The 26,318-nt window shown below is 48.7% G+C and overlaps 1 protein-coding gene across 19 annotated transcripts in view; it reads right to left on the reverse strand.

The window, feature by feature from the left end:
- AFDN (afadin, adherens junction formation factor) overlaps nt 1–26,318 on the reverse strand; it is a 135,687-nt gene that overhangs the window by 5,193 nt on the left and 104,176 nt on the right. For 8 of the 19 annotated variants that reach the window (XM_079146172.1, XM_079146186.1, XM_079146183.1 and 5 more), the window contains 10 exons: nt 18,657–18,722; nt 18,408–18,481; nt 17,610–17,728; nt 16,036–16,227; nt 15,378–15,469; nt 14,851–15,036; nt 12,066–13,061; nt 10,019–10,054; nt 3,717–3,848; nt 464–989 (listed from right to left, as the gene is read on the reverse strand). In XM_079146172.1, the coding sequence (XP_079002298.1) occupies nt 464–989; nt 3,717–3,848; nt 10,019–10,054; nt 12,066–13,061; nt 14,851–15,036; nt 15,378–15,469; nt 16,036–16,227; nt 17,610–17,728; nt 18,408–18,481; nt 18,657–18,722 (2,419 nt within the window). Of the gene's footprint in view, nt 1–463; nt 990–2,957; nt 3,849–10,018; nt 10,055–12,065; nt 13,062–14,850; nt 15,037–15,377; nt 15,470–16,035; nt 16,228–17,609; nt 17,729–18,407; nt 18,482–18,656; nt 18,723–26,318 lie in introns of those variants that run through there. The other 11 variants (XM_079146179.1, XM_079146178.1, XM_079146173.1 and 8 more) reach the window with 8 other exon arrangements.

Below are 26,318 nucleotides of genomic sequence, written 5' to 3' on the forward strand. Positions count from 1 at the left end.
GCTGGAGACCAGCTCAGCAGATGCTCTGCTCCCCAACAAAGCTACCACCAAGGATGGGCTGCCTGATGCGGACACTGAAAACGCACTTTCAACTCTACCTTTAGGGACGGTTCAATGTGGGAAAAAACCACGTGCTCAACCACAGGTGAGAACTGCTGGAAGGGGGGAGAACGAAAGCCAAGACCAACAGTACTCATGGTCTGGAGTAACGGGGAGGGCGGGCTGCCAGCCGACCAACGCGAGGCAGCTCCTCAGAGGGAGAGAAACCAGAGTACTGAGACATTCGTCAGCAGAGGGATCATTAGCAGGACACTGCAGCTGAAGGTGGAGGGAGATCACGAGGCTGAGAGCAAGAAAGTGGAACCCAGGCTCAGCGGCTGGTGAGCTCCGGCCACGTCAGGTGCAGCTGCGCAGAGGCCAAGGTCCCGATCATCGAGAGCAGAGGGTGGGGCTTGCACTCTACCTTCACCTCTACCTTTACAGTGGCCGGGATGGCAGAAGCTCGGTTTGTTTGGAGGGGGTGGGGGCTGTACTGTTTTGTGGGCAGTACTGTTGGCTTTGGCCGAGGGTGGCTGGGATGAGTTGGAGAGAAAGATGCCAAAGGAGGCCGGGCGTGGCTTGCAGGGGGGCTGCTGCGGCTGCAGGGCAGCAGGAGGAAGGTGCCCATGAGACTTCCTCACGCCGGAGTACTTATCCTGACCTGCTAGGCTGCAGTCCTCCTCCTCCTCCTCCTCATTGTACGAAACAAACTTGGCAGTGAACAGCGAGTCTGGGGAGAGGACCTGTGTTTTGAGGTAGGAGGCGTTTCGCTGAGGTGGGGGAGGAGGGGTGCTGGGCACAGGGGATGGGGACGGGGGCTCGTAGTCCCGTGGAAGCGGAGGTCGGCACAGCCCGGGCTCCTCGGGCTCCAGCAACCTGCGCGCCGCCTCCTCGTGCTGTCTGCGCCTCTCGGCCTCCAGGCGGCTGTAATACCCTTCTTCCTGTCGCCTCTGCAGGCGGGAATAGACAAGAGTGCAAGGGTCAGAGATCAGGAGGGGATAGGCGGACCCACTGGGCCCTCATGGAAAATGACAGGTGCACTGATCAGCCCATCACCACACCGACCACACGTCCACAGGACGTCACATTAACTGTCACAACTACTGCAACACAAAAGGCGGGTCACCCAGAAAGGCCTCCTGACGGAGGATCTTCTTCCCTGTGGAGGGTACTTAGGTCACAGTCAGACTGCTCTGCACTGTCTGACATGAAACTGCCCAGGGGCAGTTTGGCCACTCTCAGGCCCTCCAGTCACGCAGCGAGTAGGTGAAGCCTCGCAATCCTGCCTTCCCTCCCGCTCCTCCTCCCGCCTGTTCTGGTAGGACATTAACTCACCTGTTAATGCTGCTTTACTAGGAAACCATAAACTGTAAGGAACATTGCTCATTTTCCCAAAGTGACAAACTAACAAATATGCTTTCCACAGTTCTTAACTTACATTTCAAACCTTAACAAACTCCCCAGTGGACAGAAAATTAGAGAGCCAAGCATGAATAGCAACAGCAAGATACTGTATTCAAATATATTTTGACACATACTGTACATTTTTTCTGACATACATCTGCACAAACTACAGTTGACAGTGTTAAAATTCTTTTGACATTAAAAAAGGTAACAGCACAGTTTTGATAAAGATTGACAAGAGTTTTAGAGCACAGAGGGAAAAAGCAAGTATGAGAGGGGATGGAAGATCAAGCGAACGCCCTGCCTCGACCCCTGTGAACGTCTGGTGCTGATGTACAGTGAGGTTTCAGTTCATCCAACCAGAGAGAACCAACGGGGCCTGCGGGCACCAGGACCAGCGTTCAGTCCTGTATCTCGGGCTGCGTCCTCTCACTGCTCCTCTAGAGCCAAAGCACACCACAGCCCCTGCGCCACCTGCAGAGGGAGGAAACTAGGCACTACCAAGACCAACCTCTAGCTTCGTCTTCTGCTCTCTGCTGGGAGATCCTTGAAGGAAAAGGATTTTTATCTTCCTATCTATACAAAGTCAGCATTCCCTTGGGCGGGCACACTAAAACAACTTCTGTGACTTTGGAACAGCACCGTCAAGAGCTTGGAATTACAGGAGAAGCAAGCTGCCTGATGACGTTGTACAGTGAAATCAAACCCCTTTCAGTTACACCAAGAGTAGATACAGTCACATGACCAAGGGGACTGACTCTACCCAGAAAAGGACCACACATTTTTCTATAACAATACAAACCCATCAATTCTGAACGTTCTGTATTAAAAATAGGTTTTTCGACTTTTTTTTTTTACAGTGCCTACTCAATTATAGAAGTGGTTACTAAAACACAAGTGTATTCAACCTAATAGTAAGTTCAAGAATGCAGGTTGGAAAAATGAACCCAAGAGTTTCTCAACAAGAAAACGCAGCCCGGTCTCTGTGGACACAGCCTGAGGTGATGGCGAGGCTGCCTCACCATGGCTCCAGCAAGGCCGAGGCTGGGCCTGACTACAGGCATGGGCACCGGCAGCACTGGCACAGCCAGGCAGACCCTGGCCTGAAAAGGCACCCTCCCAACAGCCGGGGGCTTTCCTTCGGAACAGCAAACCACCACCACCAACTCCACAGGCTTAGAAACCAGGCGGTCAAACTCTGGAAACACCACGCTTGACTTACATCCACAAATGGAAGACCTGGGGGGAAACCGAGCCTCCTCAGTCCTCGGGAGCTGCTAGCCACAGCAGTGCTGGAGAACACCCTTCGCAGGAGGCCAGGCCTGGCAGCACCCAAGGCGTCAGGTGGCAACCTGCCCCTAAGTCGTGGTAGCGAGCACAGCACGTCTACCAGTCCTGCTCTCAGCCAGACTGTCCTGCAGCCTAATCAAGCGCAGCACTAAAAACAACTGGGGAGTGTCCTGCTGACACGGCTCACTGCACTGTCGAGGAGAGACTGCTGATAAACAGCTCTCCCTGTCAGCATTGACACGCAAGGCGGTTTCGACCTGCGCAGAGGGGAGGTGGCTGGGAGCACGGCCCCTCTGCAGCCGCGTGGCTCCCTGCAGTCCCTGGACGGGATGGCGCCCTCTGGCGCGCCCAGAGCACGGCAGCTAGGCACACAGACGCGGGTCTGGGAACTGCCTCACAAGGCCTGGTTCTCAGTAGGCCAAAATCAGGTGTCATTTTACAATTCAACTGAAAAATCACTTGAATTAACACACACACACACACACACGCAGATAAATAACTCAGAATATTAATCAGATTGTAGACTGAATTTTCCTTGAATGATGTTTTCTCTATAAGCCATCTGTTCTCTTAATTACCACCAAAATGAGTGATTTTAGCGAATAACCTATCTGAAATGGTCTTACTGTGCTCCTACTGCCTCCCACGGGCCCGACTCAAGTCAACAACTGAACAAGTGACATCTTCACAAAACGAGTGGACCTTGTCCGGTGGGGTCCACACCCCGCGAGGGGGCCTGTGCCCAGAAGCTCACCGCCATGCAGACCTAGGAGTTCGGGAGTCTGAGGGAGACCAGCTCAGAAGGCAAGGGGCCTGGAGACAGTCCAGAAGAGAGGTAGCAGGCCAGACGGGAGAGTGTTTTTGGTCCAGTAACAGAGCTGGGGGTCCGGCCCTGTTCTGCTGTGTGCATCTGAGCCCCTTTGCCCAGCCAATCACCAGTTCAGGCTAACTGGGAACGCTAGCTGCCCTCAGAGGACCAGGACCTTTTCTTCGGCGTCCCGCTTGGCTCGCTCCTCCTCCAGACGCCGCTCCTCCTCCTGTCTCACTCGGTCTTCTGCTTCCCGCCGGCGCATCTCCTCCAACTGCTGCTGGCGTCTGCGCTCCTCATCCTGCAACTGACAGGGAATTGCCTTTAACTCTCACCCACGCCTCCCCAGCCAAGACACCAAGAGCAGAACCAGACAAACAGGACAAGGAGACAGGACACACACAGAAGGCCGAGTTTCTACTCAGGAGATGACGAGACGCACAGCTTCACATGGCTACTTTCAAAATGAGAGGCCTACAGTCCCAGTTACTCTCCCACTCATCAGGGCTCACGGAGACGAGCTCTCACAGGCACGCCCGGAACCACCACGACTCTTCCTCAGCACTCCTGTACCGACAGGCTGCATGGCAGGCAGCCCCACTGTACATACAGGACCAGGGAATGCCTCCGCCACCCCAACGTCGAGCAGAGGGTCCTCCCTGAGGGCTGGGGTGGCAGTACAAAGTTGCCCGCTCTGGTCCCATTTCTGCTGAGAGTTATCCCAAGCAGCCCAGCGTCCCTGGGGGATATGAGAGGCCTAGCGCTCTTGCTCCTCCAGATCCCATCCTAGACCTGGAGAATTTCCCAGCCCACATTCCAAACTGAGCCACAGAGTCTGAACATGAGGTTTGGAAGGGACTCATTCTGATTCGGGTCTATCTGCATCCACCAAAGGCCCAGGGACCACTGCCGACCCCTCACATGGTACGCTCTGCCTTAGGTGACAACCAGTCTAAATGTCTTATGTTGGTCCAGAATTCATCACCTTATGTTTTTTTTCTTTTTTTGGTCACTTAGGTTCTGCCTTTATGAAATAACAAAAATTTAATGTCTTTCCTTCATGCCATTCAAATACATAAGGACATCTTCCAATAACCTAGACACTCCTTCTATTTGGTGTTTAGCTTCTTGTTCTCCTGGTCACACTTCTCTGTACATCACAGGTTGAAAATACCTTTTCTAGACAGGAGCCCTGGATTACTGACCAGAACAACACTGAGACTCTCCTTTTTCATCTTGATACGTGGCTATCTTTACCTTACAGCATGAGACAGGGTAATCTCGAAACCCCTGCACTGTTTCTCACCTGGCACGGACCTGGGCCACAGGACACCCACAGCCACACCATGACACACATCAAAAGAGCGACTCAATGTCTCTTCAGATTACAAAGGAACACAAAGCCATCTAATTCAATCTCTAACCACTGCAAAAATGCCTTACATAAAATTTCTCTAAGATGTATTTCAATATCTAGAGAATTACTGGTTTTTCTATAAATTGATCATAGCAAAATTTAAACTGTTAACTTACAAATTTTTTTTTTTTTTGCAAGCTAAGAAACTAGCACCTTCTCTATTCCTTGAATTCTGTGGAACAAAACATCATATCTGGTTGGAAATAAATCAATCTGTGTTACGAGGGTTTCTTCATGTCAGTAAACATGGCTAAAACAACTCAAAAGAATTTAAACGGCCTTTTAGGGGAGAGACGAACTTTTCTTGAGCATGACCTAGACGTCAGTGCAGGGAGGTCAGGATATCTAGCTTCAGGGGGGTTTGCAGCAGGAGCAGGCCAGGCGGCCCGCAAGCTACGCGAGGGAGGGCAGCAGTCAGGGCCAATGATATCCAGGCTTATGAGGACTGCAGCGTCCGCACCCATGATGAGAAGCGCCCACACAGCAGCAGCAGAGCGCACAGCACGTGCGTCTTAAGAAAGGCAGCTCTGGAGTCAGGCTGTGCCCCGCAGCAGACATTTCCCTTCCAACCAAGGTGCTCCTCACGCAACACTTCCCAGAGCCACACAAAACAAGGCCTGCATGGCAAGGCTCCGCACCCAAGGCAGCCCACAGGAGCGGCACTGCAGGAGGCGAGGACAGCAGGACTCCCGGGAGCACCCACCTTCCAAATAACCCTCTGAGCAGGCATCTTCTCCAGAAAAGCTCTGTTTCTTTAAATCAGGATGGCGGACAGCAAGGGGCCTTTTCCTTGTGATCAGCTCATTAGTTACTAATTTTAAAGTAAGACAAATTAACTAGTGCTATATAATTAAGAATTTTCTTTCCACTATTTGGCTAATTCATGTATTTTTCATTTACAAAAGAATTGTTGTGTTTTCCAAAAATACATTCATCTATTTCCCCTTCTGCCCTCTCCAAAGCACTAATGGGAAAAGAGAGTCTATTGACTTAATTAGAATAACAGTTCCTAAAAGTACAATGAACTGTACAGTTTATGGTTGTTAACATTTGAAGGGCAACAGGATGTAAATGACAAGTCTGACCACTGTGCAATCTAGTGGCACACTGCCTGATGTGACAGTGAACTTAAGTCAGGAGAGTGAAAAGCCTGGGGCGATACGCTCCGGATTAGGGCCCAGGGTGCAGGGTGGGCCAGGGCCCTGCTGCACTGGCCATCCACACATCCACGAGTGCCTCTGAGTTTTAAAAAGTGCAGGCTGGGAGCCGTACGTACACAATTTCAGGCCTTGAAACACGTGCACTTCTAATGTGTTTACTGTGGGACCCCCCACGGCCGACAGCACTGCCTCTCATCTGAACGGATGAAGGGATCACGATACCTTGGCTTTTTTGATGTTGTCACTAAACAGACAAACTGCACTCTTGGTAAAGCCCTTAAGAATCCTTCTTCCCCTATAGACCTTTCCTGATTATGCTCCTTCCCACTGGAAATGCCCCCCCCCCCCCCAGAAAAAACCCCATTTAAAGCCAAAAAAATGAAGAACACCTGTGATTAGATGACTCGTTACGACCCTGAGGCCTGGGTTCAGAGCCCAGCTCTGCAATGCAACCGCTGCTTATCCAAGAGAGGCTCCGTGGCTATGGTCAGAAGTCCTCCTTAGGAAATAGCCCTTCCCACAACAGTACCAGGTGTCCCCGCCTCGGCACAGCCCCCTTGCTGCTGCTACCTTTCCCTGGTCTAAGGAAACTGATGAAAACTAAGCCCCAGAGCTCAGCTGCTGCATTGTCCCAGTGACAGAGACAAAGCAGAGTGACCCAAGCAGGCAGGAGGGCTCTCGGGGCCCAGACACGCACCTGGCGCTCCTTCAGGTCAGCTCTGGTCTTGCACCTGCAGGCAAGTTCCCTTCTCTCCGTGACACACCCACGGGCTGTGAGCGGAACACATCCCTCCTCCTGATTCCTTCAGTAGCACTGCCTCCCTGGGGAGCCACTGTCCATGCTGGGCAGGGCCCGTCCCTGCCAGTGTGCTCCAGTATGGATGGTGCACAGGTCTCTCTGAAGGTCACTTCCCAGGCTACACTTTCGATCTAACCCCCCCATTCCTGGGATGCTCAGAGGGCTGTGCCCAGTGCCTACTGCCACACACAAGCCACAGGCCAGAAAGCGGCGTGGGCCCGGAGGCCAGTGGGGGTTTCACTCGAGATGCTCAGGGAGTTGCTCAAATCGAAAGCACCTCAGAGGAGGAACAATACTGTGTGGGTCCTCACGTCATTCTCATCAGCAGATGACCACTGACTTGTGGTAAAAGGCAGGGCTGAGATGGCCACTGGTGCCAGCCAGGCCCCGGGAATGTCTAGTGGAGAGAGTGGCCGGCCAGCACTGCTGCAGAACAAGGGACACAGGGTGCAGCACCAGGAGCTCCAGCTTGTGGCAGGGGCCAAACTCTCACACGGGACTTGGCTCTTTCACCCACCCACATGGCAGGTTTGTTATGAATAAAGAAACAGAAGTGATTATCTGGTGAAAATGGCAAGGGTCACGCACACTGTCACCGGGGAGGGAGGACAGGCAAGTTGCCTCGTGGACCTCTGCCTGCAAGGCTTCGACCCCGATGGGCACCACAGGTAGAACAGGCCCAGACATGCCCAGGCTTCCTGGAGCCCATCTGCCTGTCAGAGTTAAGGGAAAGACCTGCCGGCAGAGCTCTGCTGGGGGCTGGCCCCTGGGTGCCCCCCAGCTAGACCCTCTAGGTGAACAGGATGGGACACCAACTCAGTAAGACCTGGAGGGCCTCTCAGCCTCTCCCTCCAGTCAGGAGGGCCACACTCCTTGGAGTTTGGGGATCTGGCCCCAGGACTACACCCCACTTGCCTGGCATTACTGACCATCAACCACATGCTAGAACTTCTCGAGAAATGGATAGATGTCACCCAAGAGGGTCGAACACACACGTGACAAGCCACGTTTAGGATGCAGGACACGAGTACTCAGTACAGAAGCAGCAAGCAGGAAGGGTGATTAGGAGCTGGGAGGAGGGAATAGGTCACAGCGCTGGGCAGCGAGCCCATAAGATGTCATGGTGGGAGGCAGTTAGTCAGGGCAACCCCAGGTAGGCAAGGCAGCCCACCATCAGGAGCTGGCAGGCACGCTGAGAGACGTCACACGGGAGTGGCCAGGCAGGCACTTGGACACTGAGGAGGACATGGAGCCACATAGACTGCAGGGAGACCAGAATGTGCTGTGGGGGTGAGGGGCAGTGGGGAGACTCACTCAGGAGAGACTGCTACAGCTGCTATGTCTAGAAAGGTCTGTGAAGAGGCAGGGGAGAACAAGTGCAGCCACACTCTCCCCACGAACAGGCAGGAAGGGACAGCAGCTCAGGCTAGGGGGCAGAAGTGGTCAGGCGCAGAAGAGGAGAGGCCAGCGGTCCCTGAACAGAGAAAGGGGCCATGGAGACCCGAGGGTTCCCAAGCCAGCAACGAACCCTTCACTGGAACAGAGATGGAGGTGGTGGAGTGGCTGCTGGGAGGCGTGGGGGAGGGCTCAGTTCTGAACACTGTGCAAGGGTCTCTGGGTCTTCCATGTAAGGGAGGGACCAGCCGTGAACGAGAGGCACTGGCATCATGCAGCCTGAGGCGCCAGGGGTCACTGAGGGGCCAGAAGAGCAGGAACCAGCGAGGCAGCCTCACTCGTCTTCAGGCTGCTCCCTGAAGACCACGTGCTTGCGGCTGCCTCCACCCCTTCAGGAGGCTTCTGGGGCAACCTGCCAAGTCTGACGGCACGGGCCTTCTACAGACAACGGCCCCTTACCAGTGACACTGATACTTACCAGGTGCTGCGCCAAGAGACGCTCAGGAACGCTTGGCAGTTAAGGTGAATGTTAATACTCAAAATACTTATCCTTTTAGATGCTCAGAGCTATTTCTCTGAAACAAAAATCTAAGTGTGACCATTGTTCTTAAACACGGCTGCTCATCTGTCAGTCAGATGCCCCATGGCGCTGAGGCTCTGGTGGGGCAGAGCCAGCCTCTCAAAGCCTTGGGCCTGTGCCTGCCACGTGGTGGAATCTGACGAACACATTAAACGCTCCACCACCCAACAGTTTCCAGTTACATCTACGGACACCTCGCACACGAAGTGTGTGGGGCATCATACATTTTTTCATTAGGTTTCTTTACATAAAACAAACAAAAAAAGCAGAGCTTATAAAATCTGTCTTTTGATTACCAGGGAGGGAGACGTCTTAAGTTAGCTTTTCTCTGGGTAACACTGCTCCCGTGCTGAAGAAGGGACAGGTGAAACGTCATCCAAGGTAAACCTAGATTGAGGACCGTTCACAGTGCTGCCTGGGGCTGCCACCATGTCACCCAGAAGTTAACCCAGAGCAAAATGACTTCAAGTCAGTAAATTCACACCACTCACAATATGATGGTCTAGCAGGTGACATATATGCTACTTAAGCATGAAGAACAGTAACTCCTCAACCAAAACTCTCCCCAAACTGGCAGACATATTGGGCTTACAACAGAACAGAATGTGACCTCAAGTCTGATACAGCTGATAAAGCTAAAATCCATGCAGTACTAGTAAAGAAAGCATAAATAATGTTCACTGGGCCTCTCTCTTACTCTGTCAACAGACAGTGACATCTTAGTCACATCTTGAAAGTGGCAAGTGAATATCATTTTCAACTGAGCTTATAACAATTGAACATGTAAACTCTACCACTTCTGTAACAAGAGAGAAATAGATTACTCATTACAAACTAGTTCATTTGCTCATATGACTACATAAGAATACACAGAATCAAATTATAACTAAAACTGAGAAAAGATCAAAACCATAAACAAACAGTAACACTTAAAATTAACAGAGAAAAGCAGAAAGTAACTAAATCTAGTAACATTCAAAAGCATGCTTCTAGAGAGTCAAAGGGCCAGTCTCCTGGTCTAGGAGACGCTGGGCAGAACTGATCTACTGAGAACATAAAACAGCCACCACCAGAGGAAGGAAAATCGAGACAGGAGAAGCACCAAAGGAAAGAAACAAGAACATACCAAATCTAGAACAGAGATTGCTGGCACAGCAGTCTGCTGCAGGCAACAGAGAAGGAAAAAAAAGAAAGATGAAGCGTGAAAAAAAAAGTTAGACTCAGACTGAATTCTGCCATCAGCATATTTTGTTGCTATCATGCTTCACATTTTTGGACAACCCAAGGAGAAAACTGAAGAACTGAAGGCTAACTTCTCACATTCAGAAGTAGGAAAATGTCCACATGGTATTAAATACTTGGGCTTCAACATTAAGATACACAGAAACTGAAAAAAAGCAAGATTTCCTTTGGTCTCTTATTTGGACACTAAGATAGTAACTTTAATGTAATTAATGGAGAAAAAATACTTTTCATTAAATTCTTAAAAAAAGCTTCCCAAGTACAATCCATACTAAAAGGCTTTGAAATATTCAGCGTTTGAATCATTTGGGAAAACTGGCAGGCCCTCAGTAAAAATCTCATCCTCACAGAGAGGAACCCTCCCTCTGGGACACCATGCTGCAGCCGCCCACCCGCCTGGCTGCTACAGCGGCTATGGTGGCAGGGTGCTCACACCGCCTGCTCGCGGCTTGGGAGGTGGTCTGCACCACGGGCAGAGCTGTGCTGTCCCTGCACCTGAAGCCTCTCTGAGCAATGACCTGTCTCCTGGCACTGAGCAGGGCCCTGGTCAGCATGGAGCGGGCACACCACAGCTGGCCAGGAAAGCGAACGTCCCCAAGAGCTGAGAGCTCTGACATCAGCTGGGGGAAATGACTCAAAGGACCTGCGCCAAAGTCCCTGGCTGTTATCAAACTGGCTCTTTCAAAGAAAGTACTTCTATGGACAATACCGTCATTCTTAAGGGAGCTTACTACTGATGACTTGATAAACCAGTGCCATCGTTAAAATCACAGTTTGGTCTCAGTTAAGAAACATGTGTCTAAAAGGGACCCAGGATCAATTTGAGCAGTTATGAATATATCTGGCTGGGATATACACATCTATATTAAGAAGCACGCATGTGGAGTAAGCTGAAAAGGACCGCAGCACTGGGCTCTACACTCCCAAGGACTACCTAAGGGTGGACTTCCTCAGGAGGTGGAGGGACAGGGCTGACCTACCATCAGTTCTGCTTCAGCCCTTCAATTCACGGCTTTAAACAAGAGCTGAAATTAGAAACCAAATGCAAGACCACAAGGAGACGCTCATGGCTGTGGCTGTCTTCTCCCGACACTGCACTTGCAGGTTGAAAGGAGCATGGAGACCACCAACAGACCTCAACTACACGACTCTCCACAAGTTTATGTTCAAAGCCAAATTAGTATGTGCCTCTCCAGATGGGGCAACAAAGAATCTTCCACCTAAAATTTGGCATTTTAATAAGTAATTGCACTAGAATAAATTTTGGTTTTAATTTTTTTATTTGAAACAAAGAGTAATTTCTATAATATGGAGAAATATGAATTGAGACCAAAAGTTCTCAATATCTTTACACTCCAATAGTTAAGCTATTTATTAATCTAACAAATACCTGCTTCATGGGTGGTACTGTTACCACAAAGACTGTTTCTGGCAGTGCTCTGAACTTTCACACTCTTTGCTCACAGTCAGGACTAGAGAGCGGCCTGACCCATGTCTGTGTGCAGCTCTGTCGGCACCCATTGGGCTCACAGCAGAGTCCACGAGGCCAAGCCAACTATTTACTGACTAGCCCTTGTAAGGAAAGCCTTGCCAACCCCTGATCAAGATTCTTAGTGGTCACTAACAAATACCTGTTATCTCAACTGAAGTGTTAATACAAAAGCTAATTATGAGGCTGCTAAGATTAAGACAATAAAGATCCACTGGAACTATATTTAATTCTTGTCAAAGCACAAGTACAAAAAATTCCAGTGCCATGGCCTGGCTCGCTTCTGTGGGACAAGGGCCAACACTCTTCCTGCAGCAAGCATGCTGAGCTTGAGCCCTCTCTACGCCTTCCTGCCCCCGAGGCCTGGCTGCCTCCAGGACACACACGTGGCAGTTAAAGCAGGGAGCACAGATACGCACGACCCAGGCGCTTTGCCCTTTACCCTGGCTCTCCGCTCAGCCTCTAGGCGCTGCATGATCAGCATGGTGTCCACGTCGTCGTCTTCCTCCTCCTCGTCGTCCTCATCCTTCTGCTTGGACTCCTGGAGTCTCTTCTGGAACTGCCATTCCAGCATGAGCTTCCGCAGGCGGTCACTCTCCTCCGCGGTGCGGTCTGCCTTGTTCTGCAGCTCATGGATCTCCTTGCTCAGCATGTCCACGATGTGCATCTGCTGCTGCTTCTCCAGCTTCTCCCTGGCATCCCGCTTCCAAGGGTCTGGAGACAGGCTGTCCCCAGAAGAAAGCTCCTCTTTGCTGATGGTGATATACTGCAAGTCTCTGCGCTCGATGGTACGGGGCTGCTGCTGGGGCTGCAGCTCTCGAATAACTGTTTCCTGGGGCCTCTGGAGTGTGGATGGCTTCTCGGGCTTTGACTGTGGTGTGGCCAGGGGAGGGAAGGGAGCAGGGTGCAGGGGTGGCGTGCGCATCTGGCCCAGCTTCCTCTCCTGCTCCCTGCGCTTCCTCTCACGCTCCTCCTCCAGGCGAGCCTTCTCTTTCTCATACCACCTCTGGTGCTCCTCCCTCTTCTTCCGTTCTGCAGCTGCCTGAGCAGACTGTGGAACCACCTGGTTGGCTGGAGGGGGTGGGAGAGGCAAATCCATTGGAATCCCGTCAAAGTCTCCAGCGTAGTGGACAGGAGGCGGAGGCGGAGGTGGAGGCAGCTCTGTTCTGATGGGCTGGGAGATGGCCACTGGGGTGGGCAGCACTGCTGCTGGGGTTTTCCAACGGCCAGGGCCACTTTTGGTCAGTGTGGAAGCAGGGGTGGCCGACTTGGAGGAATGGTTCAGGTGCTCTTGGCTGGAGGTGCTGGATTCCACTGAGGAGCTCTGATTGACCCACAAGTCGCTATCAGACTTCCGATCCATAACTGCCTCCACCTGGTGCCGCTCTAGCTGGTAAGCCTTCTCTTCCCGAAGCTCTTCTTGGGAACGGGCAATGCGCTGGGAAAAGAAAGAGGAGAGCTATTACATTTTAGCCGTTCACCAGAAAAAAAATCACCAAAAATTTGCAGACATTTCACATTTGTGGGGAAAACAGACTACAAAAGCTACTGAATGAGGGTCTGGACTGGAGGCTGAGGCCACTCTGTGGCCCACTGGTCAAAGACTGCAGTGAACTGATCTGCCCAAGGGATGAAGATCAAACCACTCTGCATCACAGGGACACTCAGGCCCGTCACTGCTGGCGTCCTCCTTGTGCTCCAAGGACAGTGCACGAGGGCTCCTCCACCTTCAGGTCTTCAGGTAAGCCAGCCCCACAGCTGGCTCCCGAGAAAGTGGGTGCAGTCTTGTGAAGGGCAGCAGCAGTGAGTTCTCTTTAACAAGAATTCTAATCCTCATGAAGAGGAACTGTTATATTTTAGCCATTTAATCCATCCATGAACCATTTCTGAAGGAGTCCTAAAGCTTAGGACTAGCTTTACAAGCTCTCTGACAGAGATGTACCCATTCCCATCCTAGAAGTGCAGAAAAGGTAGTGGTATAAATCTGATGATCTTGAAGTTTTATGTGTGCACAGAAGAAAAAAGAAGTGAACACACTCTCCCAAAACAAAAAAAATAAAAGTATCACTTTATAACAACATAATGGAAAAGTGGAACATTTACTTCCAATGTTGAGGTAGAGCTTTACTCTGCAAACAGAAAGAGCTTCTTCATTACCAGGGAGCATGATCTGCATACTCCATGAAGTATTAAATCATGTGGAATCTCACTGCACCTGGGGTCGGGCAAGCGTCCAGGCAGGGGCAAGGAAGGGCATCCAACCCTCACAAGACCAGGCTGCCGTGGACCATCAGGAAAAGGCAGGATGGGCCAGTGGACCAGACCGGAGGGCCACGTCTGCCCTCAGAAAATGGGCTCTGGCTCTCCTGTGTGCACTGTCCCCTGAGAGTGCAGTGCCCTCCCAGAGAAGCTGCTTCTCTCTCCCTTGCAGGCTCAACTCCGGCCCGCCTCGAGGCTCGCGGGACCTCCAACACCTGAGTGGAAGGATGCTCGCTGCAGGCACTCGGTACCCACCCTCTACTCTGCCTAACGTGAGCGCGCTCGCCTTCTCAGTCACATCATACGGTACGCTCTCCAGACTGCAGCATGGTCTGCCATTGCCTTCTCTACAGATGCGGACACAGTCCAAGCTGCTCAGCTGCCTCACAGGGCCCTTCCAACCTGCTTCATCTCCTCCATGTCTCAAACCCTGCTATTTGCTGCAGCCCACCCTGGGTTCCTGTTCAGTGACATCCCTGCACTCTTCTCCCCTCGGCCTGAACCGTTCCCCAAGCAAGCAGCTGGGATGGAATCCGGGGACCACCAAGTTCCCATGGTTCGCTGCTCAGCGGGACCTACCACCTCAGCAGCACAGACTACACTGTGACCACCTGCCTCACGAGCTCCAGGGGCAGGGACAGAAACAAAGCACAAACCACATCCCTGGTTCTCACCGCTCCATCCTGCCTCAGGGAGCCCTGTGCACCCCAGAAGCTCAAGGTCTGTACGAAGGCCTCTTGCTCAGACATAGGGAACACGGAAGTCCTGCTCTCACTGTCCCTGTATGCTATTCTACTCCCTTTTCCTCCGACTTCACCACAAAACCATAAAAGAAAAAAAGAAAGAGGTAACCTTACTGTTCTAGAGAACATTCCAACTGTACCTCAGAAATCACTTGTCACCCTATCCCTCTGGCCCCTCTTGTTCCCTTGCAGGTGCAGAGGTCTGTGCAGCCACTTGATCCTAACCTGAATGGCAACACTGGAGTGGCTGCTGTCTGCATGCATGTGGGGCTTCTCCTCATACTCTGGCCACTGGGTCTGAGAAGGAGCCATGCGATCCTGGGATTTGGAGGCTGGGAAGGTGAAATACTCTCTGGTGTATGTCTGGGTTGGGATGGGGTAGGCTTCAGGTCTGGGTGGAGGGCTCTGTTCCTGCAAAATATGAAGAACACGGATTAGTGAGTCATTTGCAATTTTAAAACAGATTGATTTCATTTCCAGTGACCTGTTTTAAGATATAAAAAACCCTATATGTTTAATACTGTGTTAAAAATTTAAGTGTTTGATCCCATGTTATGAATAATAAAACACATTTTACCCAGATTTGATTTAAAACTAATTTATCTCACTAGTTACTAAACATCAAAAGATTAAATGCTGAGAATCAGAATCAATGTCATTTTGCTGAGTGAGAACTGCTTTAGATACTCAGATATCCCAAAGGGAAATCTAAGGCTACAGAGAATAGAAAGTAGCCAGCACATCATTCTGACCTCAGCGCAGAGATTTCCCGTGGAGACAGAGGTTATCTTGGCTGTTGTTCCAGAGGAATATGGGCTCTTTCCTCCAGGACTAGGCGGCTGATCTGTTGGAAAAGGAAAATGTTTCATAGTAAATAAACCAACCAGAGCAGCATGTAAGATGTCCCATTAAAGGCAGCAATGGCATCTCACACACCAGCGCACCACTAATGAGGTGTCCAGAACAGAGACACAGGTGGGGTGTGGGAGAAGCTGGATCCCCATGCTGCAGACCTCATGCTGTCCCAGCCCAGAGCTTTCCCAGATCAGGGAAGGGGGCTAGACAGTGAGTACAGAGGCTTTGAGAAGCTTGTGGCTTGCTGTTTCCTGTGATTTCTCCTCCTTTCCGTTAACAACCCCTTAAAAATGTAAGAGCCATCTTAGCTTCTGTTGGTGATCTGCCAACCTTGGTCAAAGACATCACCAATACACTTTGCCCAGAGCATCAACTGGCTTTTACTTCTGTTACAAGAACAGAATGTTAAAAATGTCAGTCATGATGCCCTTAAGGAAACTGGCCTGGTTGGCCGACACACACAGGTGATAACCCCTCAATAGCTAACAAAGCGCCATGTCCCTCACTGACGACTGTGACCACTGAGGTGCTGAGGAAGCGGAAGGACCCTCTTACTTGCCACGTTGGGGCTAGAGCGATGATCAGCTCTGTTTTTCATCAGTCTGTCATCTGGCAATTTCTTTGGTTCACTGTACTCTGCCCAGGGCAGCTGAGGACTTTCTGGCGACCCATTTTGAGCTGAATTATTATAGAGCTCAAAACCTTCACTCTTTGGTCGAGGTTTTCCCGAGCCACGTCGATCTGAAACTGAAATCAAAGTACATTCAGTACCTCTCATTGGTTCAAAGATTTTAGACACCCTGTTTACCTTTCAAAGGAAGATGAATTCTAAAAATACTTATATTTCATAAGAACTTTTTCTAACCAAAAAAAAAAGAGAAAAAAAAAAAAAAACCAGTGATTTTCATGTAAGGGCAGATTCTTTGTGTAGAACTATAAGAACTTTAAAACAAAAATCCTGAGAATATAGAAAGCATCTTATTTAACCAGAATCTACAGAAAAAAAATATAAAGTTCCATTCACATCAAATGACACCCATTTTAAGTAAATAACCACTTCTAATGTAACTTTAAAAACTAGGAGGTAAATGAGCTCCTCTCATTCCTCAAGACTTGCTAATGGTCTCGTCACAGGGTCCCCAGGGTCATGGCGGTGGCCCTGGACATGGTACCAGCTGTCTGCATCCCACGTTCCACCAGCTGCCAACTCTGCTCAGGGGCTTCTCTCTCTGGCTTCTAACGCAGACTAGCTTGCTCGTGTCACGTTGTGTGAGATCAAAGGTAAGAGGCATGCCGAGGTGAGGCTCATAATGAATATGTGGTTAGCTGGGGTGCCCTCCCTGTCTGCTGGCTTCAGTAAGCACAGGTACAGATGCCGGGTGCCCGGCCTGCTACTTGGGCTACTTTCAGCTACAGATGCCAGGTTCGTACGGAGAGGAGGGCTCCGTGAAGACCACGCTTAGCAGGGATGCGCATGTTCAAAGACACTGCTCTGGAAGGTATTCCATGACTTCAGAGTGTGAGTCATCATGGTTTCTCCTTGAGATATCTGAAGGGATTCTTTAAAAGTCCCAAATTTATATTGATTTTATTGAGAGTTTTTTTTTGTAGTTATACAAACACAGTTCCCACAAATAAATTATTTTAAAAACTGAGTTTTTAATTTAAAGTGAACTACATGCACTAAGATACTCCTAGCTTATTTCAGCACACGTGAGACTGAACTAACTGCTCACAACCGTGTGCACACTCCATAGAGAACGCAGCATGCCCTCCAAACCTCCCGTCCAGGCTTGCCTGTCAAACTCAGCCTTTACCCACTCATGCTGGCTGAGTACCTGCTTGGATCCTGGCCTTTGGAAGCTTACCAGCAGCCAATCAGCCCCCGGGAACAGAAAGGGACTGGAGGGTCGAGTGGGCTCCCAGGGTAGGGAGCACCACCTGAGTCAGGCTGAGTGGCATTCCTTAGCACCTTGCTACTGTGTTCTCAGCCTTGACGTCCTTATTTTCAGAATGGGGACAGTGATAATACCAGCATTGGGTTTGCTACAACTGTGAACACATCATGTCTGGAACCTCTGGCAGACAGCACAAGCTCAGAAGCCAGCTGAGCACTTTATGGTCCTTACTTCTCTGCATCATGGGGGATGGCTGGTTGAGGAGGGTGGCCAGGCCGTGATAGATGGCACCTTGCTTTGCTACCTCGAGTGTAACCACGGAACTCGTTCTTGTCATGAGTTCTGCTGCCCTGGGAAGAGAATTTTACCAGTGTGAGAAAAATGAAACCATGTTCACTGTCACTTTGTCAGTGGAGGCAAGCACAGCTACCAATCAAGCACAGCTACCAAGCCTCGTCTGCCATTTCAGGCAACAATTCTGACTTTTCAGACAGATTTCTGCCAATTTCCTTCCTTTGAAAATGAACCATAAACGCATGTTAACATACACCCTGATAATGAGATGAGCTGGGTGTGGTGGCACATCTCTGTAATTGAGGCAGGGGAATCCCAAGTTTGACATCAACCTGGGAATTTACTAAGACTCTGCCTCAAAAAACAACAACAAAAAATGGGGCTGGGGATGTAGCCGAGCAGTAGAGCACCCCTGGGTTCAATCCCCGGTGGGGTAGGGATGAGACAATATTAAAAAATTACCAACTGCAGATATTACTAAGTACATATGTGTTTGTGTGTGTGTGTGTGTGTGTGTGTGTCTAGTTTACAAGAAACTATTCTAGACTAAACTATATGCTTCTAATTTGACAACAAAGAAAATGTCAAATACACTAGGAGTTTACACTTAACATACTATAGAATAATAAGGGCACAGAGTTTTTTAGAATGACTTTCAATTCTCAATTTCAAAATTTATGTGAAAATCCCATAAAAATGCTAATGCTAAGCCTTCAAACAATCCATGGGTCATACCTTTCCTGAGAGAGTCCCACCAGGCTGCGCCCATCCACACTGAGGAGCTGGTCTCCTGCAGCTAGTCGTCCATCCTGGCCACAAACGCAGTGTACAAATGCATTGGGAGAGAAGAAAAGTGGTATGAGTAACCTGGCTGTGCCCCCCGCCCTGCCCAGTGCCCTGGCCAAGGGCACCAGTGCACAGCACCCCATCCCGACCGTCAAGCACAGGGCACCAAAAGCCTGCCTCCTCAGCAATGATACTGACCACATCTGCAGCGCCTCCTTTCACGACAGACTTGACATAGATGCCCAGTTTATCCTGGCCGGCACCCTACACAAACACAAGGTCAGAACACTGAGTGCAGAGCAGGAGATGAAATGGACCGCAAAGTGCAACAAAACCAAAACCTCCCATGAGCACAGAGAGCCACGCTTCACATCCAGAGCTCTCAACTACTTTCACAGAATCAATACTCCGCTTGGAGAATCTGAAGGAACTATAGAAAATATTTTTATTTTGTGGTTCCAAATTCGGAAGGAAAACTACTACTGAACAAATCAATTATTCATGATCAGCTGATGAGACTGAAATGGACTTGGAATCCTGAAGCTGACTGACTTATGGTCAGTGCAAGTGAAGCAAATCAGCAACGCTCACACAACACATGCCGTTAGCACAGGGTCGTACTTCTGCCTCTGCTAGTCCCACTATGCCCACGTTCTTTTCATATATGTAATTCAAAATTTAAAATAAGATGATTTTTTTTTGTGGTCAATAAGAAGAGGGACTTAGGCAGTAAGAAAATCATGCATAAAATACTGTAACTTATACATTGTGATTCTAAATAAATACTAAAGCAATAAAACCCAATCTTCATAAAATTGTTACATTATGAAAGAATAATAAAATGATACAGAATTAGGTACACGTATAATTACAAAATCATCAATATTCTACTTAGACATCACAACTACATAAGAATCAACACTGGATAGTTTTCTAGGATCATCAAAGGAAACAATTACACATGAAATCTTATTTTAGTACTACTGACAATATTCTATGGTTGAGTACAAACATTTTTAGACCATGACAAATAAAGGTAAATCCAAATCCATTTAAATACTTAAGAATTACTGCATCATACAAGAAAATCTATGACACCACAGAAAGGGATAAAAATAGGGATTAAAATTGATTTTCACAAGACCCTGTGATCATGCAATTTTCAGTTGGAAACTATTCACATTTCCCCGTTAACAATTTCCTCTCCCGTGTCTACTGCTGCACACACCACCACTGTCACCAGCTGCACTCCCCCAGTCCCAGGCAGTCCTGTGAGGTCACCAGCACTGGAATACACTCCATGACTGCCACGGAAGCATACCTGGAGCAGGGTAAAGCCTGCGCCTTTCAGACAGACTGAACCCACACTAGGCACCCAACAAATTGCAACTTTCTGACCTCAGCCAGTCACTTAGTAAAGTTAGTAAGCTACACCTTTTACCTGACCTCACCTGCACAGGTACCACCTTCCTTGGTCAAGGGGCCCAAGACATACACAGGATCTGACTTCTAAGGCAACCCCAGCTGCTATTAAACTGGACTAGTGATCTAAGTAGTCCAGGTGTCACACAATCATATCTTTATGAGATACAAACTTTCTTAATTGCACAATACAGCTGTTCAAACGACTGTCTTGCTCATTCAACAAACCTCCCTGGTACACCCCTGTGCATGCACACTCGAAAAGAGATGTGCCTGCCCTGACAGAGCCTACCTGCCAGGAGGGCTCCTGCTCATAGGCATCAATCATTCTGCTGGGACACTGAACCCCCTTCCTTTTCCCGCACGATGGTTCCCTGTTAGCTGGTACCTAGGTCAGATTCTTTTTTAAAGTTCTAAAAAAGACTCTGTTGTTCTACTTCCTGCTTGATGGATAGAAAAGCAATGCTTACCACTACAGGTGTGAACAGGCACTTACCCATGTTTTCACATGGTAGCATCTTTTGGCTAAGGCAACACTGACTTTGTACTTAAATAAAAACTATTCTCATGATAATAAACAATTATTAGCATCACTGACAAAGAAAACTGCTTGGCAACAATGCTAGCAATAAGAATAGCACCAATGCTGTAAACAAGAAAACAACGAACACGATAAGAACAGCACCAATGCTGTAAACAAGAAAACAACGAACACGATAAGAACAGCACCGTTGCGACAAAGAACAAACACAATAACAGCACCAATGCGACAAACAAGAAAATAGCAAACATATTCTAAGACGATTGAGCCTCCTTTCCCCGTTTCTGTGTGCTTTAGAATACTGCCATGAGTATAAAAGACCAAAATAACTCCAACTGCCTATCTGAACAAAGTGAAATAAGAAGACCCTTTACAGAATCACAAACTGGGTTGACTACGATGGGACAACAGCCCCTCCCTGCTGTGTGTCTTCAGGGGCTCTCTGGTATTCAGAGGCTCACCCAGGAAGGGCCGTGATGAGCCATGAGCACTGCAGGTTGCTCTGGGTGAGATGTCAACAAATCCTATGTTCAGGAATCACAGCCCAGGACTCCACTAGCCCTTACTTCAAAACTACACTGTAGACACTGACAACACATGGTCAGGCTGCGGACCCCAAGTCAATCACAAGTGTGTCCAGGTAACCTGAATCCTGTACTGCTTTGATCAGGCAATTAACAATGCTATACACCATGCGAAATATGTAAATCCAAATTGAAATATTAAAGTAAACTGATCATGTAATGAGTATTCAGTGCCACTATTATCTATTTTCAAATAGGCAGAAGTAGACACCATGAATTTCAGAAGCCTCTGGCAAGACCAGAAAGCTGCTGTGCAGCAGAGGTGCTGGCTTCCCCCCAGCCGACCGGCCCCGCCTGAAGCTAGTGTGACTCACGCCGTCCTGACCAGACAAGCCGTCTCTGCTCGAGGCTCCCCACCACGCTCCACCTACCCAGCACTGACTCGTGTTGACGTTCTCATTTTCTCCACACAAAACATCCTGCTGACACCATGGATCTGCCCAGATCCTCACTGTCCCTCAACCCCTAGGCCCACCTGCCCTCCACCACCTGCCCCTCGCTTGCTCTCCCCAAGAAGGGAGCTGCCATTTCTTCCCACTTGTGCTCCCACGGGGCTTCCCTGGAGCACAAGTCTGCTTGGCTCTGCCATGGGACCTGTCGGGGTGGGTCTCCCTCAGCCCCGCACACACCACTGGGGTTCTGGGACTGTGCTCCAGGGCACTGTCTAACCAGGCTGCCTACTGGCCAACTACATCTGGTTGACTCCTTGTGTTAGAGGACTAGGATAGGAGTCTGTCGTTTTAATGAATGAATACTTCAGGAAGTGAAGGAAATTCTCTGATTTCTAAGTTAGAATCCCTTCTTTTGATTCCAAGCAAATTAAAATTTTAAGTGTATCTGCTTCTCACAAAAGAGGTTTTCATCTTGGGAAAAAAAAAATCGTTCATGATTATCAGAGACTAATTTGAAAGACCCAATGAGGTCACCAATTCTGACTGAAAGTCAGAGAGTTCACTATGGAATGTGTTGTTTTTATTTAAAAACAAAACAAAACAAAACAAAACACTCTTAGAAAATGCAAACATACACGATGTGAACTATGTGGAAAGAGAGCCAGGAGCTGCACCCGCCCTGCTCACCCGGGGGGTAAGCGCTCTGAGGGCACCAGCCGGCCTGTGCCCAGTGAGTGGTGCCATCTGCCAATACTATACTGCCCTGCACACTCAGCCAGCTCTGTGGCACCGACTCTCAGAAGTTCCCTTCCCCAGGGCTCTTGTGTGGGAGTGCCTAAGAGTAATGATCACAAAGGACTCCAGGTTCACACGTCCGTCCTGAGTCAATGTGAGCCTGATCGCATGGCTCTACAAATCTTCCTGACCCGTGTTTCACTGATATGATCATGAACTGCTGTCCTCGTGGTTTTCAGAGATCGGCTAACTAATACTAATACTAATTGTTTTTGTGCTAATTGTTTACAAAAAAGTAAAGCTTTGCTGTCTTGTTTATTGTTGTCCGAGCATGATCCCTGCCCTGCATGTGCCTTGTCCAGTCACCTGCCGTCTGCCACTGTGGACTCTGGACTGCTCTGGTGCTGAGTGTCCTTGACTGTCCATGCCCCACCTGACAGAGAACAAGGACTTTGGGTACTTCCCCAACTTCGCTCTCTTTCAGCCGGAAGCAGCTTGGAGATGTTGTCGCCCATTTTTCCATAGAAATGGAAGTTAGAAATTGACAGTGGGGAAATGTGACAGTGTCCACTTAATGCTTTGAATACAGGCCTTGCTGCTCGGCCACTGCAACTGATTTTTTAAATGGACATGTTTCATTCTCCTCCTCTCCCTGCTCCTCCCTATTCTCAGGGACAAAGGATTCCCTCTCTTCCCCATCCTAGGCAGTTAGCTGGCCCTGAGCACACACCCACCACAGGGAGAAGTAATTCAGATTTGGGGGTGGCACCAGAAGATCTCAGAAATGACAGTCTCCCAAATCAACAAGTGAATTACAACTCCAACACGTAGAATGTAGCCTTTGAACCCCTCTTTAAAAGTCCCCTCTGTTCTTGTTGATGGGTAGAATCATCACCTCTGGGAAGGAGTCTCCTGTGCTTCTCCTTTGCTACTAAAGCAATAAACCTTTTTCCTTTTCCTCAAAAAAAAAAAAAAGAAAAAAAAGAAAAAAGTTCCCCTCCCTTCTTCCCTTGGTGGATGGAAATCCCGCCCCAGTTCCTGTGCAGCTCAGCCACACACATTCCATAAAAAGCTGTGAACACTACTGCTGTAGAGAATTTACAATTCCTCTGGTGTTTATTTCAGAAAAGCAAAATTAGAGAGGAGTACCTTGAGATGAAAGAACACTAAGAAATTTCTAACCATCTGCATCAGATCATAAGGGTAGTTACTTTCAGCCCCAGCACCACACTGTTGGCCCAACTGTATGTGGCTACAGCAGTCCTGGCCTGACCAGCTGGACAGCGGAGTTAAAGAAGCTGTCCATCCTGGAAACGGACAACTACTGGACAGGTGCAGAAGAAAACCCACTGCTGCGCCATGACAATTCCTTAGCTTTAGGGAACCCCTTACTACCTGTCCACTTCATCTGCACAGAAATGACATGTTAGCCCAGGACAAAAATACGCAAGATAAACTTATTAGACCACTTTGATTCATGTTTAATTTCTAAACAGTAATATACAATATAACCTTGGTCTGGTAAGACTGGCTCCAAATTTATTACATGATCCATCAGCTCCCATTTCACACACACACACACACACACACACACACACACACACACCCCTCATTTTATGGTAATTCTATTCCTTTCCCAGTTGAGAAAGGAAACTGAGGTCCAAAAGTTATGCCTTCTCTGCCGCTGTATGTCAGTGGACAGCTTATCAGTCACCAAAAGCTGAAAGTACAAGCTCTGCAAATACCGACTAGAAGTCAACTCAGGAACACACAGCAAGTTATGGCTGTTGGTGGGCTGCTGTCAGCCAGCCTACAACTGTCCACCCACTAAAGGCCTTGACCTTGGTTAGCCTGAAATGAAGCATCTGAGTATAAGACACCCAGATTTCAAGACATGTACGGAAATAATGACTTTTATATTGACTACATGCTAAAGCAACATTTTGGATGTATTATATAAAATGAAGCATTATAAAAATGAATTTCACTTGCTTTTTTTTTTAATGTAGCTAACAGAAAAATTTTCAGTTACTTATGTGGTTCACATTATATTTTTATTGTATAGACCTGATCTAAAACTGAAGGATTTTCATGGTTATCAGTAATCAGAGGCACCAGTAATGAATTTATAATCATGCAGATAATTGGTCAAAACAAGATCTTATTAACACATATACATGCAAACATTACACTCTGGTTCCCAACTATGAGAAAAACAATGAGAGCCATTATCATTGAGAACACGACACAGTAGAGCAATACATAAACGCTAAATAATGTTAAGAATTGCTTGCCTGAATGTCCCTAAGATGGTACTTAAAAATACTGCATTTTGGTCTTATTATTTGCAAACCATTCAGGATTACTCACTCCTCATCACCAGGTCAGTTCCTTTACACAGTAAGCGGGGCACTTAAGTGAACAGAATCTTAGGATTTAACTAACAAACTTAAGTACCAAGGATGCTTTTTTTTTTTTTTTTTTTTTTTTTTTTTTTAAATAACAAAAGTGCACTTTCCCTACAGAAGCACTTGGGAAAGACACCCACAGCTCAGTGTCTGGGGCATGTCTGCAGGTCTCACGCCTTCTCCATGATTCCCAACAGGGAGACTGAGAGGCGACACACAGGCAGGCAGTGCCCAGCACAGGGGGCATGGGACACAGAGAGGCCACCCACAGGAGCTCCGCATCCCAACCGTAAAATGCACTGGCAGCCACTCTCCCTCCCAGAAGAAAGGGACTCTGAGATGAAAGAGCAAGAAGGGCAGAGTGAGAGGTGGGTGAAACAGACCGCATCTCAGCTTTACCTCTGGACAGTCATGTGTGAGCGTGGCAGAACAAAACCGAACCAGGACAAGGAGAAATAACCCCACCAGGCCACCAAGTACTGCCCTCGACATGAGAGACCAGCACCTCCAGCTGCCTCGGCCGAGGAGGGGAGGGCTGCCCCCCATGCCCACCCTGGCTCCTCACCTGCCTTTTCAGAAGCTGGCAAAGGCAGCCATCCTCGGCTTCAGGTGCAGGCAGGCACGAGCAGGAGCCAGTGCTCCCGAGAACCCAGGAGCAAATGCAGAGTGTGTGGGAGTCCGTGTGAGTAACAGCACAAAAACATCATTAAGCAACAATCCAGAAGGAAAAAAAATGCCGGAGGAAGAAGGTGCTGCCAAGCTGCCTGGCCCGGTCCATTGTTCTCAGGTGCGGAGGCCAGCCTGGCGCCCGGCTGGAGCGGTAAACAATGTGGGCCTGTGACCTGAGGGCCCCACACAGCTGACCCTCCAGATGCTCAGTGTGCAGCTGGCTCGCCCACTGTTCCCAGGCTTCAAATGCTTTATCTCCAAACTATTGAAATCCCAACTGTTGTTTAAAGAACATTCTGAAGAGATCTCTTTTTGGTAGAAATTACCTTAATGTTTAAATAATCAGTTCTAAAATCCATTCCTTCCATAGCTTCAACACCAGCAACTTTGAAGAGTAAATGACAAATTATCCTAACGGACATGGTAGGTACACAAGCAAGCTTGGTCTTCTTGAGGAAATGCTAATTCCAGCTGTTTGTTGTTTACCCCTTTGTACCAAATGCAAACAGGACAAACCAAAACACACCCCATCACCCAACACTTCCCTCTACATAGAATGAAGAGGCAGGAGAGGCCAAATATGGGTCCCAGGAAGGTCTGAGGAGGTCCAGGAAACCCCAGCAGTGTGCGTGTGACCATCACCAGGGAGGAGAAACCCCAAGCTTTCCTTGGATCTCAGAGTGGTGAGGCGCCCATAGAGGACCCACACTTCCTCACAGAACTGGCCAGTTAATCTGCACAGGGTGCACCTGGACCCTAAGCCCGACGGGGAGACGGGCGGGGCCAGCGCAGTCGGAGCTTCAATGTGCACCACACTGTGAGAAGACGGTTCGTCAGAGGACTAACGACTTATGTCCCTCCTCTTTTACTATGTAACAGAATTCATCAATATTCCAATCAATCCAGGAAATTAGCACTTGGGTCATAATTTTAAAAAATCGGTGAAAGAATCATTCTTCTAAATAGTCCACTATTTTGCTTTTGGCACAAAAATATAAAATATGGTTTTCATACTCATGGGTAAAAGTCACAGGGGCACTTTTGTCCTTTCAAATGACCTAAGAGGAAGGCACTCTGGCACTTCCCTGGAGCTGTGCTGCGTGTTAGGG

The sequence above is a fragment of the Sciurus vulgaris genome (assembly GCF_902686455.1).
Source record: "Sciurus vulgaris genome assembly, chromosome: 7".
Lineage (NCBI taxonomy): Eukaryota > Metazoa > Chordata > Mammalia > Rodentia > Sciuridae > Sciurus > Sciurus vulgaris.